Source organism: Trifolium pratense, linkage group LG4 (genome assembly GCF_020283565.1).
Source record: "Trifolium pratense cultivar HEN17-A07 linkage group LG4, ARS_RC_1.1, whole genome shotgun sequence".
Classification (NCBI taxonomy): Eukaryota; Viridiplantae; Streptophyta; class Magnoliopsida; order Fabales; family Fabaceae; genus Trifolium; species Trifolium pratense.
The window spans coordinates 6329583-6345866 of NC_060062.1; the positions used below are offsets into that span (position 1 = coordinate 6329583).

Sequence of the window (16284 nt, forward strand, 5' to 3'; positions counted from 1 at the left end):
GGGCTATAAATACTCTCCCTCTTGGGAGAGCAAGGTAGACACTATTCATTATCACAATTACTCTCTCACTCTAACTTCTCTCTAGTATCTCGTTTGCTCTCTATTCCTTGTCTGACTTTGGCATCGGAGCACCTGCAGGTACAACCCCCCCCTCCGTGGACCATCTGCTCGGATTGCTGCCTACCACCTGCTCAACGGACTTCCAGCTGGCCTTCTACCTGTTCTGATCAACAGTTAAGATCAATCATGTGCTCTCAATATTTGGCCTAATGTGGTAAGTAAGGGAACCTTGAAACCATATCTCATGAGTTTAATTTTACTTAATTATATACAACTTTAATTTTGATAAACCGTCACTATATTTTTTAATTTAAAGTTAAATATTTTTAATGATCAAAATACTATGAATTTATGATTGATTAACAACATTTATACTAACGGTATATATAAATTAAATTTATCTCAATTATATATGTATCTAAATTGTGATGCAGAATGAACATTATGGTTTAATTTACTGCATTGAGTTTCTGGCAATTGATGGAAAGAACAATATGTGGAAGAACTGTACCAAAATACTTGGTTTGCCTGAGAAGCTTTTTATGAATTGCTTTAATAGAGGAAATGGAACAGAGGTTTTTTTCCCTTCATTTCTTTGACTCCATGGTTAATTAAAATGATACTAGTATGGTATAGCATAGGAAATGGAAAAAGTGTTCTTATTCTGTGGAGCATTTGGTGTACCCAACTCAAAAAATTACTATATATGTATAGTGTTCTTTCACAATTGACACGATGACCTAATCGACAGTGGTAAAAATATAAAAAATAAAAAACGATCAGTTATTTATTGAGGTTTACATATTTGTTTATCTTATTTTTGTCAAATGAATATAGATCAAATTAAACCGGTGTCTCTGAGTCGTAACAAAATGTATGAACTTTGATTATTGGTGGCCAATGTCTCTTATCATTAGAATTTCAAACAATTTTAAGTACCGATCTATGTTGGACCAACAATATTAAGTGTCTCTAACAATATTAATTGTTATTTTGGTATACATTAACATTAAATTTGAATTTGTATGCAGCTTGGAAAAAAACATATTAGTGAAACAGCAAAACTAAACCCACCTCATTCATTTGTGCCATGGGTGGTGGTGAACAATCAACCTATTAGAAAAGTTTGTCTTTTCTCCTTCTTGTTTTTCTCACACACACAATTGATCTTATTTCTAAATTATTGACAAGATTAGTGTTTATTTTAAATTCAGGACTATGCAAAATTTACATACTATGTTTGCAAGGCTTATAAAGGTGATGCTATTCCAGCAGCTTGCAAAGTTCATTTGAATGGGAAATAAATTCAACTATTCATATTGTTAGTCAAGAAAAACATTACATCTATGATATAGTATTAAAATAGAGACATAGTGCCTATGTACATTTTCTAGTGGTTATGTAATGAATATAGGCCCGGAGAATAAAATAGGCCCAAATTGTAGTCACTCATGGATTCTATATCTTTCCTCTCTATTAGTGAGTCACTCATTATCTAGAATGTTCTAGATATCTCTTTAGGATGAGATGCTAGAGAATATACCAACTTAAAATCTAAAATAAGCTGGCTTAACTAACTAACTTTCTTCTTGTGTATTATTTCCTTTATTTATCAAAACTTTCTTCAATATTCTTCTTGTGTTATTTCCTTCATAAATAATCCACTTGTATAAGTTTTTTTTTTCGAACCAATCCACTTGTATAAGTTAAACACAATCGAAATTAACATATAGCACACTCTAACAAACTGCACATTCAACAGGGCTCATAAAATTATGTTGGCCAGATTTTATTTACTTCGTGGTCGAATTCTAAATTACCAGACATCCTTTTTTGAGAATCAGAAGATTAAAAGAAAGACAATGCATCATATTTGGTGGGAAATTGACTAAAATCAAGCAATCGTAAAACTTGAGGATTAAAATCAAACAATTGAAATATGAAGGACCGAAATTAAATAATTGTAAAATTTAAGGAATCAAAATTGTATTTGAACTAATAATTAAATCATGAAAAGTACAAGATATAAAAGGATGTTGAGTTAAGAATGACCATTAATCTCATGTAGATTGAAACTTATAAAGCAAGGTTAATTAACACGGCAGTACCCAAATTAAAAAGGGTAATAAGAGTGATTAATAATATCAATGAAGGATGATCGAGACAGAAAAGGTTGTATTATAGCTTCTTTCCCTATGTGCCCTCATTTTTACTTGAAAACAAAAAGAGAGACTATTTGGTATTATTTGCAAATTTGCTAACTTCAAAACAAACTAAGAAATTGATTTGCGTCCCCGTGAGCTTAACTCAGTTGGTAGGGACATCGCACTATATGTGCAGAAGTTTGGGTTCGAATCCGGGACACTCAACTTTTGTAAAATTATGATAATTTACTGTGATTTTGTCAAGTTGCTGTAAATTCAAACATGCATTGTATATAGAAAATAATAAGTTGGCACGTACTGACAGACATTTCGCTCATATTATCTGTTGCGACGACTTAGGTTTAAATAACGAGTTGGCACAAATGAATTTCAACGATAAATTTAATGCTAAAAACCAAATGTCGAGAAAAAATTACTTATACTCGAAAACAAACCAAGTAAAAATCAGTGCAACACCTCTAAATTTGGGTCACGAGGGGCGGCCGGGGGAACATCCACATTAGGCTCAGAGCAACAATATAGTGAGTTGTACACCACATTTTTACTCAAAACCTTAAGATATTAGGTTTATGGGTTATTTCACTTATAAAGTGTTCAACCTCCACTTTCAGGAGCGAAACTCGGTTATACTTTGGAGTAGCATTTGCTACCCTATTTTATTTATTTTTTCATATATATGTTAGTATATTTTATAGTTAGTTAGTCTAGCTTGTAATTGTATATTTAACTACTCGAAATAAATTTCTTTATAAAAACTAATAGAAAATACGAAAGACAAAAACTTTACTTGATAGATAAATTGTTTCTTATTTTGACACTTTCCGTCTCTATATTAACTACACTGGAAATTTTGTCACCTATGAAAATTGTCAAAATAAAATTCATAAAATGATATTTTATTTTTTATATTTGGCCCCTCGTTAAATTTGGGTTAATTTCACCGTATTCACTTTTCTAAATAATGTGAGACTTAACTCAACTCACACCTGTCACAGCACTAAAATCAACTTTACCTCTCCAAAAGGTGTATATATAAGAGACTGAGTACCAAAAAAAAATTCAGAGTTCACATTCTTACCCTTTAGAAACAAATTACAAAATCTATATCTACTTTTGCAGGATTGAAAAAAAAAAATGGTTTCTCCAAAATTTTCAAACACTTTAGTAATAGCATTAGTCTTTTTATTTTTCACCTATGAATCTAAGGGTGAATCTATGAGTAAAGTTAATCTATCAATATACTATGATAGTCTATGCCAATCTTGTGCAATTTTCATTGTGAAGAATCTTGAAGAAATATTCAACAATGATCTCATTGACATTGTCAATCTCCAACTAGTTCCTTGGGCCAATTCTTATGTCAATCAGACCTACAATTCCATATCATGTCAGGTTTTAATTTTTCTCTATTTTTTTGTTATACTGTTGGAATTATATTTTGCAATGCATTATAAAATAATTCAAAGATTAACATGGTTGACTTTTCTTTGTAAAATTGACTTTCATTGATGTCAATTTGCTTTATTTTTAATTTTATGTTAATTTTTGTATGAAATGTTCATATACTTTTCATTTTTTGCTTTTTCTTTATGATGTTTTCACTTCAATGTGGGAAAAAGAGATTTAAATATTTTTTGTTTTGAAGTTTTTTATTATTACTAATTTATGTGGTCATGAATATTTTTTGTTGTAGTCAAGCCATATTTCTGAACATAATGATTATATTTTGATGACTCAATTGATGATTTTTTTTTTCATTATCTTCATCAATTTAATTTTTTAAAATAATTTCCAAAGCTTTACAGTAATAATGATTATTTATTCAATTTTATTTTATTTTGTATTTATATTTGTCTCTTCACACCCAAAAACTTATCAGAATGGACCAGATGAATGTGAGCTAAATTCTTTGGAAGCATGTGCCCTCAATATTTGGCCTAATGTGGTAAGTATTTTGGGAACCTAAAAACCATACTTTACATTAGGTGAGTTTTTTTTTTTTTATAAAGGTTAATTTTTATATAGTGTACGTTGGTGTAAAAAAAATTATACCGTCAACAACTCAAAATACCATACTTTAAAATTGACTAAAATTAAATGTGTTTTAATAATCAAAATATTATGATCGGCTAATAGTGTAAAAATTATGTACACTCACCAGGTATATATGAATTAAAGTATAATTAAAAAAAATCATCGTAATTATATATCTAAATTGTGATGCAGGATACACATTATGGTTTAATTCACTGCTTTGAGTTTCTGGCAATTGATGGAAAGAACAAAATGTGGCAAAATTGTACCAACCAACTTGGTTTGCCTTTGGAGCCTATTAAAAATTGCTTTAATAGAGGAAATGGAACAGAGGTTATAATTTTGTTCATTTCTTTTTTTCTTTCTTTTTTTTGGTTACTAATTTTGTTCATTTCTTTTTCTTTTTTTTGACGTTAATTTTGTTCATTTCTTTGAATGCATTGTTAATTAAAATGACATAGCATAGAAAATGGAAAAAGTTTTTCTTTGGTAGCAGATAGACAAAATGATAAACCATTATAAACCTACACATATAAGTGGAGGAGTTCAGGTTTGAATTTCGGATGGTGTCCGATTTTTCCAGTTGAGTTGAAAAAAGTAATTTTTTTCTTCATGTAGTCTAAATTCACCTCTCGAGGTGAATAAATGAGAATATTAGGATTCGAACTCCGATCATGCATATTTCTTGTAATATCTCTGTCAACTGAGCTAAAGTCACCTAAACATGGAAAAAGTAATTTTATACTATGAGTTTTTTTTAGTTAAATGCTTGTTTAAATGTCCTTAACATTAATTCTTACTTTGGTATAAATTAACATTAAATTTGAATTTGTTTGCAGCTTGGACAAAAATATATTGATGAAATAGCAAAACTAGACCCACCTCATTCATTTGTGCCATGGGTGGTGGTGAATAATCAACCTATTGGAAAAGTTTGTCTTTTCTCCTTCTTGTTTTTCTCTCTCACACACACACATTGGTCTAATTTCCAAATTATTAACAAAATACTCATCATGTTTGTGTTAATTCAGGACTATGAAAATTTTACACAATATGTTTGCAAGGCTTATAAAGGTGATGCTATTCCAGCAGCTTGCAATGTTCATTTGAATGCAAGTGAGAAATAAATTTAACTATTCATATTGTTGGTGAAGAAAAATGTTACATGCATACGTGTGCACTTGATCACGTCAAGCTCTTGGAAGGATACACACATGACACATTGACCATGCATGCTGAATATATTACATATCTATCTACTATGATATAGTCATATAGTATTAAAATAAGAGAGATCGAGAGATAAAGTACCTATGTCATGTGTACTTGAGTACTTGACCAAAAAAATGTACTTATGTGTACTTGACAAAAAAAAAAGAAGTACCTATGTGTAAAATTTCTATTGGAATATATAATTATAAAGTCGATTTTGTAAGGATGAGTTAGACCTAAAACTCAATTCTAAGAGAGTTAATGACAATTTTTTTGTTAATCATTTGGTTCTTAGATGAAGAGGTGTCAGTAATCTAAGATTTGATCAGAAGGTAAATAAAATCTAATAAAAATTCATTCTACTTGAATCAGTATTCACTCGAACGGTTGTCCTTTGGTGGAGTTCATTGTGAAAGAGATTGTATATCATATATTTATATATACATAAGATCGAATGCAACAATACTATATATGATAAAACCCTTTAGAGTCAATAAAGAGACACAAACATATCAAAAAGTATATGCACATAGAAATGACCTCACTAAGTTCATTTCGGTTCCTTTCTTTAATTCTTCTACTTTTGATGATCATCAATCCATCTCAATCTCATTTTTCTGAGTTGAATAATGGAAATGATGTTGTCCATGTTTCTTTGTATTATGAATCTTTGTGTCCATTTAGCAAAGATTTCATTTTGGAAGTACTTGAGAAATTCACTAAATTAGATGTTATGTCTATTGTCAACCTCCATTTGGTTCCTTATGGCAATGCTTTTACAAGTCAAAATGGAACAGTTTCTTGCCAGGTCCCAAATTTCCTTGCTTTCTTAGTGACAAAAATTTCTCGTATTTACGCAGTCGAAACATTGTTTTGAAGTATAAAATAAACGGAAGTATTATTTTTTTATTGTTCGATCTTGATGTTTCAACTGTGTAAATACAAGATTTTCAAAATTCGAATTCAGCTTTATATATATTGTAAAAGTTATAATTTATTTTTTTATTTTAAAATATGTAGCATGGTCCTGATGAATGCTATTATAATATCATAGAAGCATGTGCTCTTGAAGCTTGGCCATTGGTAAGGATTTTCCTTAGCAAACAATTTATTTTGTAAAACCTTAGTAAACATTTTTTACTATGATCTAAATGAGATTTCTTCTATTTCTAACAAATTTTTCTTTGTACTTGACCTATCTTTAAATTTGATGAAGAAATATAGTTTGCCATTCATCTTTTGTGTTGAGAATGGTTTATTTACAAATGGAAACCCTAGTGTTTGGGGATCATGTTGCAACCGTCTCAGATTGGACCCAAGACCCATCCAAAATTGTTATTCAAGTAAACATGGAAATGAGGTCAGTTTCATTTATAACTCATTTAGTATTTTGGTCAAAAAAATTAGTATTGAATGTATGCTGCCAAAAAAATATTTTAGATACTGCCGCATACTATGGCTCGTTTGTTACGATATTTTATTTTTTTGTTGTAAATCGAGTATCCTCTGCGTGCAATTGTAGAGACTAAACCCTCGAGCATTGTGGGACCCCTATGAGTGGCAAACTCTCCCTAAGATTACTTTTTTTTTTCTTCTAAAAAACTATATTACTTTTAAGTTTTAAGAAAAAAATTTATAAATAGATTACTTTTAAGACAAATGATAATCTCAAAAACTTAATTTTAAATTGCTTCAATTGAGAAGCCGTTTTAAATAGCTCCTTTTGTAAATCATCTTCAACATATATTTTTTTTAAAAAAAAATATTTTCACTATAATAAACAAACACACAAAATTGGTTTTCTTAAAAAAAATTTAAATTATTAAATATCAGTTTAATATTTTGATTACAATAAACCACTTTTTATAATCTATAAGAAACCTGCATTAGATATTAACAAAAGATAACCCAAAGGTGTTTAGATAAGATGATGCAGATCTCTTATAGCATAATCAAAATATTGATTTTGATCTCTGGTTTAGGTATATGTAGTAGATTAGTCTCTGCAGTTGCGTGCATTTTGTTTACACTTAAAGAAAATGAAATTTGAAACAATTTCATGTTTTTCACTTTCTAATTTTCGTGTGTTTGAGAATCTCTCTTTACTAATTCTAGGCTAAAATTTAACATTGCAGCTCCATATACGCAATGGTAAAGAAACAAATGATCTCAATCCACCTCTTACTCATGTACCTTGGCTCCTTGTGAATGGCCAGTATGTGGATGCTGAAAATGTTAGTAACATTAATCTTCTTTAATTATTTAAATAGTTAATATTTATCTTCCTAAATTAATATGCACATTCCTTTCTCCAGGATGATCTAGTGAATCATGTGTGCAATGCCTACAAGGGTCCTTTGAAATTCAAAGCTTGCCAAAAGAAAGAAAAGTGATATTGGTGAACAACATATATAATAAGGGGGTGTTCCCATATAATAATGACCATCACAATCACATTGTAGAGTTGTTTTTATTTTTAATAAATTTTTTTTTTATTATTTTCTGTTTTAAATTTAGTCTTTTTCTATTTTGAACTTTTAAGTAAAAAGTACAATTTGACATGTTAAAAGATTAATTTTAAAATATTTGCTTAAATGTAATTTTGATCCCTCTATTTTTTAAACATTTGGTCCACTTATTTTAAAAATCAGTTTTTTATCCCTTATTTCAAATTTTTTTACTTTTGATCCCCACTCAGCATCTCCAATGCATGTCCCTTATGAGTCTCTTAGATGTCATGTGTCATCACTTATTTGCTTATGTGTCATGACTCTTGTACATGTGTTCCTTATGGGTCTCTTATGCAAGGGATGAATGTATAAAGTCCCTTAGCAAAATAAATTGGTATAAAATATTACTTTATTTTGTCCATATCATAAATAAAATATTATAAAAAGATGACATGTGAGGTTCACTCTAGAGGAACTATTGAATCGTAGTGAAATAAGTTTGTGTTGGTTATATATGATGGGATTTGAATTTCTCCAATTTTTCCTATTTTTTTTTTCTTCTTAATTCAATGGTTGATTTTCTCTTCTTTTTATTCTTTGTAATTTATCAACCCTTAGATTAAAAAAAATGAGGGAAAAAGGTGAATGTATTAATTAAAGTATGCCATGGAGGGTCCATTCTAGAGATTCGAGTTATTGCATTTGAGTGAAATAGGTTTTTGTTGCTTATAAATGATGTGTCATGAGAGATCTACTCAAAAAATTTAAGGAACCTAAAATAAAATAAAAATGCATTGGAGATGCTTTAATTTGGATTCAATTTTGATGATGTGGTAGAGACATTTATGACATGGAAAATGCCATGTGGATAAAACAATTTCACATTTCATTATTATTTATTTTAATTTAAATTAATTTTATTTTTTAAAAACGAAAGGTATGCTCTCTTTCAGATTCACTACATCTTCTCCCTCTTCTTCAAGCTCCATTTTATCAAAATTGCAGTCATAAAAATTGAAAATTTTGACTTAGCTATTTTCATTTTTGTCTTTCTTTTGAATCTTAGTATACGAATTGACCTAAAAATTCTTAACGTAAGGTTAAATTTGATATAATAAGTCTTTAATAGTCGAATAATGCTCTGATATTATCATGCTGACCAAAACAACCATGGATATTAGCAGGGATGTTGGTCTTTATGAACTTCATACTGAGACGATTAGATCGACCCCATTTTTCATAATGATCAACATCATCTGAAAGACTAGTTTCAGTAACAAAAGGCGGTCTGTGTTTTCGAACAATATAAGTAATATCCATCAACCTAAGTGAAGAAGAATACTCTCCTTCCAAACCTTATAGTTTTCACCCCTCATTCCGGGAATTTCACAATTAAAATAAGAAAAATTAATTTAGAATAATTAAATTCCATAAACAGTAAATAATTGATTTTAATTTCTTAATTACATGATTAAGAACATATATATTATGGAGCGGTGGTTATACCTGTTTAATTTTTAATCTAGAAATTTAAGTGTTATGAATATTAATTAAAGAAAATATAAAAAAAATATATTATTAATTTTAAATTCAAAAATCAATTTTAAATATTAGATAATTCACACTCAGTTGATTTTCTCTAATTCTTATGAATTAAATATGACTATAGTCGTGTATTTCAATATCACATCTTGTTGGTGTTGGTTGAAAATATACATGTTGAAAAGTGTTGATTTTCCCAACAAACCAACAACTACATACCCACAATACATCTTGTAAAGAATAATATTAGTCACATTATTTTTTTCATATGACTCTTTAAATCATGCATGTCATGTAAGAATGAATATTATATATTATTGAAATATAAAGTAATTGTAATGTAAATTTTAATCCCTGTTATTTTATTTTTTATGTAACCCCTATTACATTTATGTATCTACTCTCTCTAGTCCTAAATATAAGAGAAAATTTAAATTTTAGATTCATTAAGAATCTAAAGTATATGATTCATAATATGGTCCAGATACATTAAGTTCTCAATTAATCTAAAAAGTAAAATTTATCTTATATTTAAGACCGGATGGAGTATTATTTATTAAATAACTTATTAAATTTGAATAATTGCATAATTTTTTTATATTCTATTATTTTATCAAAATCTAATTACTTATGTTTCTTCTCTCATACATTTTCATCTATTCTTTTGTATATTTTTCTTTTTCCTTTCTTATTCTCGCACATGTTCATAAAATAAGAGACATTGTTCTTTGCTGGCTACTATAAGCAAAAATTCACCTTTAGAATAATTGATATATTTGATCTATAATATAAATCAAATATTGAACCTTATTAAAATACTTGTAAAAAAAAGATTTATGTTGAAATGATAAAATTAAACATGATTTTATCGATTTTACAGATAGTTAAATCGTGTAATAAATACTTTTCAATTGACAATTTTTTTTATTTTTTTTTAGATTTTGGTTGAAATGATAAAATTAAACATAACCCTGAATTGGTTTATGATCGTTGTTTCTGTCGTCATGATCGTGAGGGTGAGGAGGATTTAATGACATTGGTTGTTGATGATCAAGATGAAGGAAAATTGCATTTAAAACAGAGTAAAACGCAGCGGAAATTTAAGATTTTCCTTCGGTGGATCCTTGCGAATGGACATGATCAGGGTTTCGATTATTACCTTTGAAGAACAATTCCTCGATTCTGAATTGATCACAAGAACCGCACGATCGCAGTACCTCTAGCCGGTCCACACGAACAGTTTCCGTTCACCTCTTAGTGCTAGCTTCAAGACGACGGTAGAGGGAGATTTAGTGCGGTTAGGGTTTTAGAGAATTTTAAGGTTACTCTAAAATTCAGATTATGTGTGTGACCCTGTAGGTTCCTATGACGTTGGCAATAATATTAATCTCAATATTATAAACAGTGAGCGGTATCTAGCAACACATCACTGCTACCCAAGTCACAAGAATGTCACGTGATCTGACAAACCTTTCCGTGATAAAACTCGTGTGTATAATTACCCTTTTACCCTTATGTCTATATTGAACACAAGGCATAGTACGTCACCCTTGTTAAGTTCAATATTGGGCCCATAGACATATCTCCCGTTATGTAGGAGGGGTAAATTCCATCTAGGTCACTCATGTCCCTCAGCATGATTCGTGGAATACCCATCAACCAACCTTATAGTCATCCTGTTACGGATAACTTTGAATGGCGACAAAGTACTACACTCCTACACCTAGGGAACATAGTGGTTTCAGGTCGAAGGGTGGAATACACCACTTATCACTATGAGAATATCTTATGACATTTCATAACATACTATGTAATATTCTCATGGTGGGTCAATCCGATATAAATATTACTCTTAATATTTATATCTATGTGAAGACTTGATAACTCTTTATCTATGATCCGTGAGATGTGATCATCAGTCTGTCAACATAATAGTCTCTACGTTTTGATGTTATCCCAATTCACATTAAAGCTCGACTACGGATGTTTTAAGAATAGTGTTCTCATGTGTAATGGATTCTCACGATTAAGTCACACTTAACGTTCCATTCAATGAACTTACTATTCTAGGGACTCTATTATTATTTAACACATAAACATAATAAAGAAAAACCTTTATTTAATAAGTAAATTATCCAATACAAGTATCATGCAATTATAAATAATTGGCCTCTAGGGCTTACACCAACAATCTCCCACTAGCACTAGAGCCAATCAGGCATACTCCTAATACCTATGCCCCTAGTGTGGCCCTCATGCTTCGGCTGAGCAAGAGGCTTTGTAAGTGGATCAGCAGCATTGTCAAGTGTTGGTACTCTGCATATTTTCACATCTCCTCTATCAATTATCTCTCGAATAAGATGATAGCGCCTGAGTATGTGTTTGGACTTTTGGTGAGATCTAGGCTCCTTAGCTTGTGCGATTGCACCATTGTTGTCACAAAATAATTCAATGGGATCCACAATGCTAGGGAATATGCCAAGTTCAGTAATGAACTTCTTTATCCAAACAGCTTCCTTTGCTGCATTTGATGCAGCGATGTACTCAGCTTCGGTTGTAGAATCAGCAACTGTATCTTGCTTTGAACTCTTCCAGCTCACAGCGCCACCATTTATGCAAAACACATAGCCTGATTGCGACCTAAAGTCATCCCTATCTGTTTGGAAGCTAGCATCAGTGTAACCAATTACATTTAGCTCTTCTTGGCCTCCATATATTAGGAATGAGTCTTTAGTCCTCCTTAAGTATTTAAGGATGTTCTTGACAGCCACCCAGTGAGCCTCACCAGGATCAGACTGATAACGGCTTGTTGCGCTTAAGGCATATGAAACATCTGGTCGAGTACATATCATGGCATACATGATGGATCCTATAGCCGATGCATAAGGGATCTTACTCATGCGGTCCCTTTCTTCCTTAGATGAAGGAGACTGTGTCTTTGAAAGACATAGGCCATGTTGCATAGGAATGAATCCTTTCTTGGAATCATGCATATTAAAGCGTCTTAGCACTTTATCTATGTATGTACTCTGGCTTAGGCCAAGCAGTTTTTGTGATCTATCTCTATAGATTCTTATTCCTAATATATAGGCTGCTTCACCCAGATCTTTCATAGAAAAGCAATTCCCTAACCAAGTTTTAATTTGTTGCAAGGTAGGGATGTCGTTTCCTATCAGTAATATGTCATCTACATATAATACTAGGAATGCGACTATGCTCCCACTAACCTTCTTGTAAACACAAGGCTCATCTTCATTTTGAATGAATCCGTACTGTTTTACAGTTTCATCAAAACGAAGATTCCAACTTCTGGAAGCTTGCTTCAATCCGTAGATTGATCGCTGTAATTTGCATATCATTTTGGCTTCTCCTGGAATGCAAAAGCCTTCAGGTTGTGTCATATACACATCCTCAAGGAGACTCCCATTGAGGAAGGCAGTTTTTACATCCATCTGCCAGATTTCATAATCATAGTATGCAGCGATGGCAAGTAAGATCCGAATGGATTTGATCATCGCAACTGGTGAAAAGGTTTCATCATAGTCTACCCCATGAATTTGTTTGAAACCTTTAGCAACCAATCGCGCTTTGTAGGTCTGTACCTTTCCATCCATGTCAGTCTTCTTCTTGAAGACCCACTTGCATCCTATGGGTTTAATCCCATCAGGAGCTTCCACCAAGTTCCAAACTTGATTTGTGTACATGGAATCCATTTCAGATTTCATGGCTTCAAGCCACTTCTCAGATTCAGGGCCAGTAATGGCCTCTTGGTAAGTCACAGGCTCATCTTGATCCATGAGTAATACATCACCTTGTTCCGATATGAGATATCCATATCTTTCAGGTTCTTGACGTATCCTGTTGGACCTACGTGGTTCTTGTGTTACATGAGCAGGGTTCTCTGTCACAACATCTTGTGCATCCTGCTCTTGTTCCTCCATTGGTGTGTCACTACTTTGTGGATCGTGAATTTCTTCAAGATCTACTTTCCTCCCACTGATTCCTTTGGAAATAAAATCTTTTTCTAGGAATACTCCTGTTCGAGCGACAAACACTTTGCCCTCAGAAGGATTGTAGAAGTGATATCCTTTTGTCTCTTTTGGATATCCCACAAAGAAGCACTTGTCAGATTTAGGTTCAAGTTTAGTAGAAATTTGACGTTTTACATAAACTTCGCAACCCCAAATCTTTAAGTAAGACATATGTGGTTTCTTGCCACTCCATATCTCATATGGTGTCTTTTCAACCGTTTTAGAAGGAACACGGTTAAGTGTATAAGCTGCTGTTAATAGAGCATGTCCCCAAAAGGAGTTTGGAAGATCAGCGTGACTCATCATAGACCGCACCATGTCCAACAAGGTTCGGTTCCTTCTCTCAGACACACCATTCCATTGCGGTGTTCCAGGAGGAGTGAGTTGGGATAAGATCCCACACTCTTTTAGATAGTCATCAAATTCTAGGCTTAAATACTCACCTCCTCGATCTGATCGAAGGATTTTGATTTTCTTTCCTAGTTGGTTTTGTACTTCATTTTTAAATTCTTTGAACTTTTCAAAGGATTCCGACTTATGCTTCATTAGGTATACATACCCATATCTGCTGTAGTCATCAGTGAATGTGATGAAGTACTGAAAACCTCCTCTAGCATGTGTGTTCAATGGTCCACATACATCAGTATGTATGAGAGCCAAGAGATCATTTGCCCTTTCACCTTTACCAGTGAATGGGGTCTTTGTCATTTTTCCCAATAAGCAAGATCTGCATGTTTCAAAAGATTCATAATCAAATGAATCCAAGAGCCCATCTTTATGGAGCTTGGAAATGCGTTTCTCATTTATATGGCCTAAACGACAGTGCCAAAGGTATGTAGGATTTAACTCATTAGGTTTAATCCTTTTCGTATCAATGTTATAAATTGGCATTTCAAGATCAAGAATATATAATCCATTACTCATTTGAGCTGTGGCATAAAAGATATCATTTAAATAAATGGAGCAACAATTGTTCTTTATTATAAATGAAAAGCCAAGTTTATCCAAACAAGAAACAGAAATAATATTCCTGCTAATGGCAGGTACATAAAAACAGTTCTCTAACTGTATTATTAAACCAGAAGGTAAAGTTAAATTAAAAACTCCTACAGCTAATGCGGCAACTCTTGCTCCATTTCCCACTCGTAGGTCGACTTCACCTTTAGCCAATCCTCTACTCCTTTGCAGCCCCTGCACATTAGTACAAATGTGAGAACCACATCCGGTATCTAATACCCATGTAGAAGAAGTAGATAAATTAATTTCAATAACAAAGATACCTGCTGAATTGGAGCTCTCTACTCCATTCTTTTTATCTTCCAGGTATTTTGGGCAGTTCCTCTTCCAATGTCCAGTCTTGTTACAGTGGAAGCACCTACCCTCCTTTGCAACTCCCCCAGTGGGCTTCAAAGCTTTAGGGGTAGGTTTGGGTTTGGCAACTTCCTTGCCCTTCCCTTTACCTCCCTTCCCTTTGTTGCCCTTCCCTTTGTTTCCATTGCCAATCATAAGAACATGGTTGGATTTCCCTTTTGTTTTCATGTTCTGCTCAGCCTGCCTCAACATGCCCAGCAGTTGTGGCAAAGTCTTTTCCATGTCCGACATGGTGAAGTTCAGAACAAACTGATTAAAACTCTCCGGCAACGATTGCAGGATCAGATCAGTTGCAAGCTCATTTCCAAGTGGAAATCCCAATTTTTCTAAGTTCCCCACGTACCCAATCATCTTGAGCACATGTGGACTTACTAGAGATCCCTCAGATAGCTTAGCTGAAAACAGGGCTTTGGAAACCTCAAACCTTTCAATCCTGGCTTGCTCTTGATAGAGCGTCTTCAAGTGTTCGATCATATCGAACGCATTCATGTCCTCATGTTGCTTCTGAAGCTCAGAGGTCATGGTAGCCAGCATTAGGCACTTTGCATCCATGGCATCATCAAGACGCTTCTGATAAGCATCCCTTTGAGCCTTAGGGGCATTAGCCGCAGGTTCATCCTCAGGGTTAGGTTGGGGTTCCTCAATAGCATACAGCTTTTTCTCGTGCATGAGGACTATCCTCAAGTTACGATGCCAATCAAGAAAATTTGTCCCAGACAATTTCTCTTTGTCAAGAATGCTTCGCAAAATGTTGTTCGAAGTATTGGTGTTTGACATGGTGATCTACAATTGTAAAAGTGAAAATATAAGTATTTGAACAATTTTAATACACATTTAATTAGGCCTTTAATTAAACATGTGCTCCCACTATTTTACTCAAAACAAATGACCCTCGACATTTGATTCGGAAAATCCCGTTGGAAGATTTTCTAGTGAGAATGAGATCCATATTTCACTTCGTTTTAAGTCAGCGTTGGGCTGATTACACAAAACTTAGTTATTTAGGTAGGAAACTCCTTTCCAATTGTATCTCATACAACTCTCATATCCTTTCTATTGGGCGAATAACACTTATTCTAATTCATCACATGAAATAACCCAATACTTGCTTCTAAAGTTATATAATCTTATTATATTCCCTTTAGTTAAGTTAGACCCATTAAATAGCGATCGGATAAATAAATTACCTCACCGCAACTTATCAATATTGACAATGCACTTCGCGTTGGCAAAACCTACATTTGTCGATATTGATCTTGAAGGGCGCTATTCGTTGGAAAGCAATAAAACTTAATATTAATTCCTTTGAGGGCTTTTATAATTAATTTGATCTCACCTTACCACGGCTTACATACAATGACGTCACTCCATACATAACATGCATCAACATACATAATATAATAAAATGATATGGTTATG

The 16284-nt window shown here is 32.4% G+C and overlaps 3 protein-coding genes across 3 annotated transcripts; all 3 read left to right on the top strand.

The window, feature by feature from the left end:
- Positions 1–249: 249 nt before the first annotated feature.
- On the top strand, positions 250–1580 carry LOC123924806 (gamma-interferon-inducible lysosomal thiol reductase-like). Its single transcript, XM_045977776.1, has 4 exons — positions 250–274; positions 495–635; positions 1092–1184; positions 1275–1580. Exons 2-4 carry the CDS (start codon positions 555–557, stop codon positions 1362–1364), a joined length of 264 nt encoding a protein of 87 aa, XP_045833732.1. The 5' UTR covers positions 250–274; positions 495–554; the 3' UTR covers positions 1365–1580.
- A 1779-nt stretch (positions 1581–3359) lies between these two features.
- On the top strand, positions 3360–5408 carry LOC123924807 (gamma-interferon-responsive lysosomal thiol protein-like). The gene is made up of 5 exons (XM_045977777.1): positions 3360–3617; positions 4105–4170; positions 4452–4592; positions 5099–5191; positions 5291–5408. Exons 1-5 carry the CDS (start codon positions 3360–3362, stop codon positions 5384–5386), a joined length of 654 nt encoding a protein of 217 aa, XP_045833733.1. The 3' UTR covers positions 5387–5408.
- A 540-nt stretch (positions 5409–5948) lies between these two features.
- Positions 5949–8071, top strand: LOC123924808 (gamma-interferon-responsive lysosomal thiol protein-like). Its single transcript, XM_045977778.1, has 5 exons — positions 5949–6279; positions 6492–6554; positions 6688–6831; positions 7607–7705; positions 7787–8071. Exons 1-5 carry the CDS (start codon positions 5995–5997, stop codon positions 7862–7864), a joined length of 669 nt encoding a protein of 222 aa, XP_045833734.1. The 5' UTR covers positions 5949–5994; the 3' UTR covers positions 7865–8071.
- The last annotated feature ends 8213 nt before the right edge of the window (positions 8072–16284 follow it).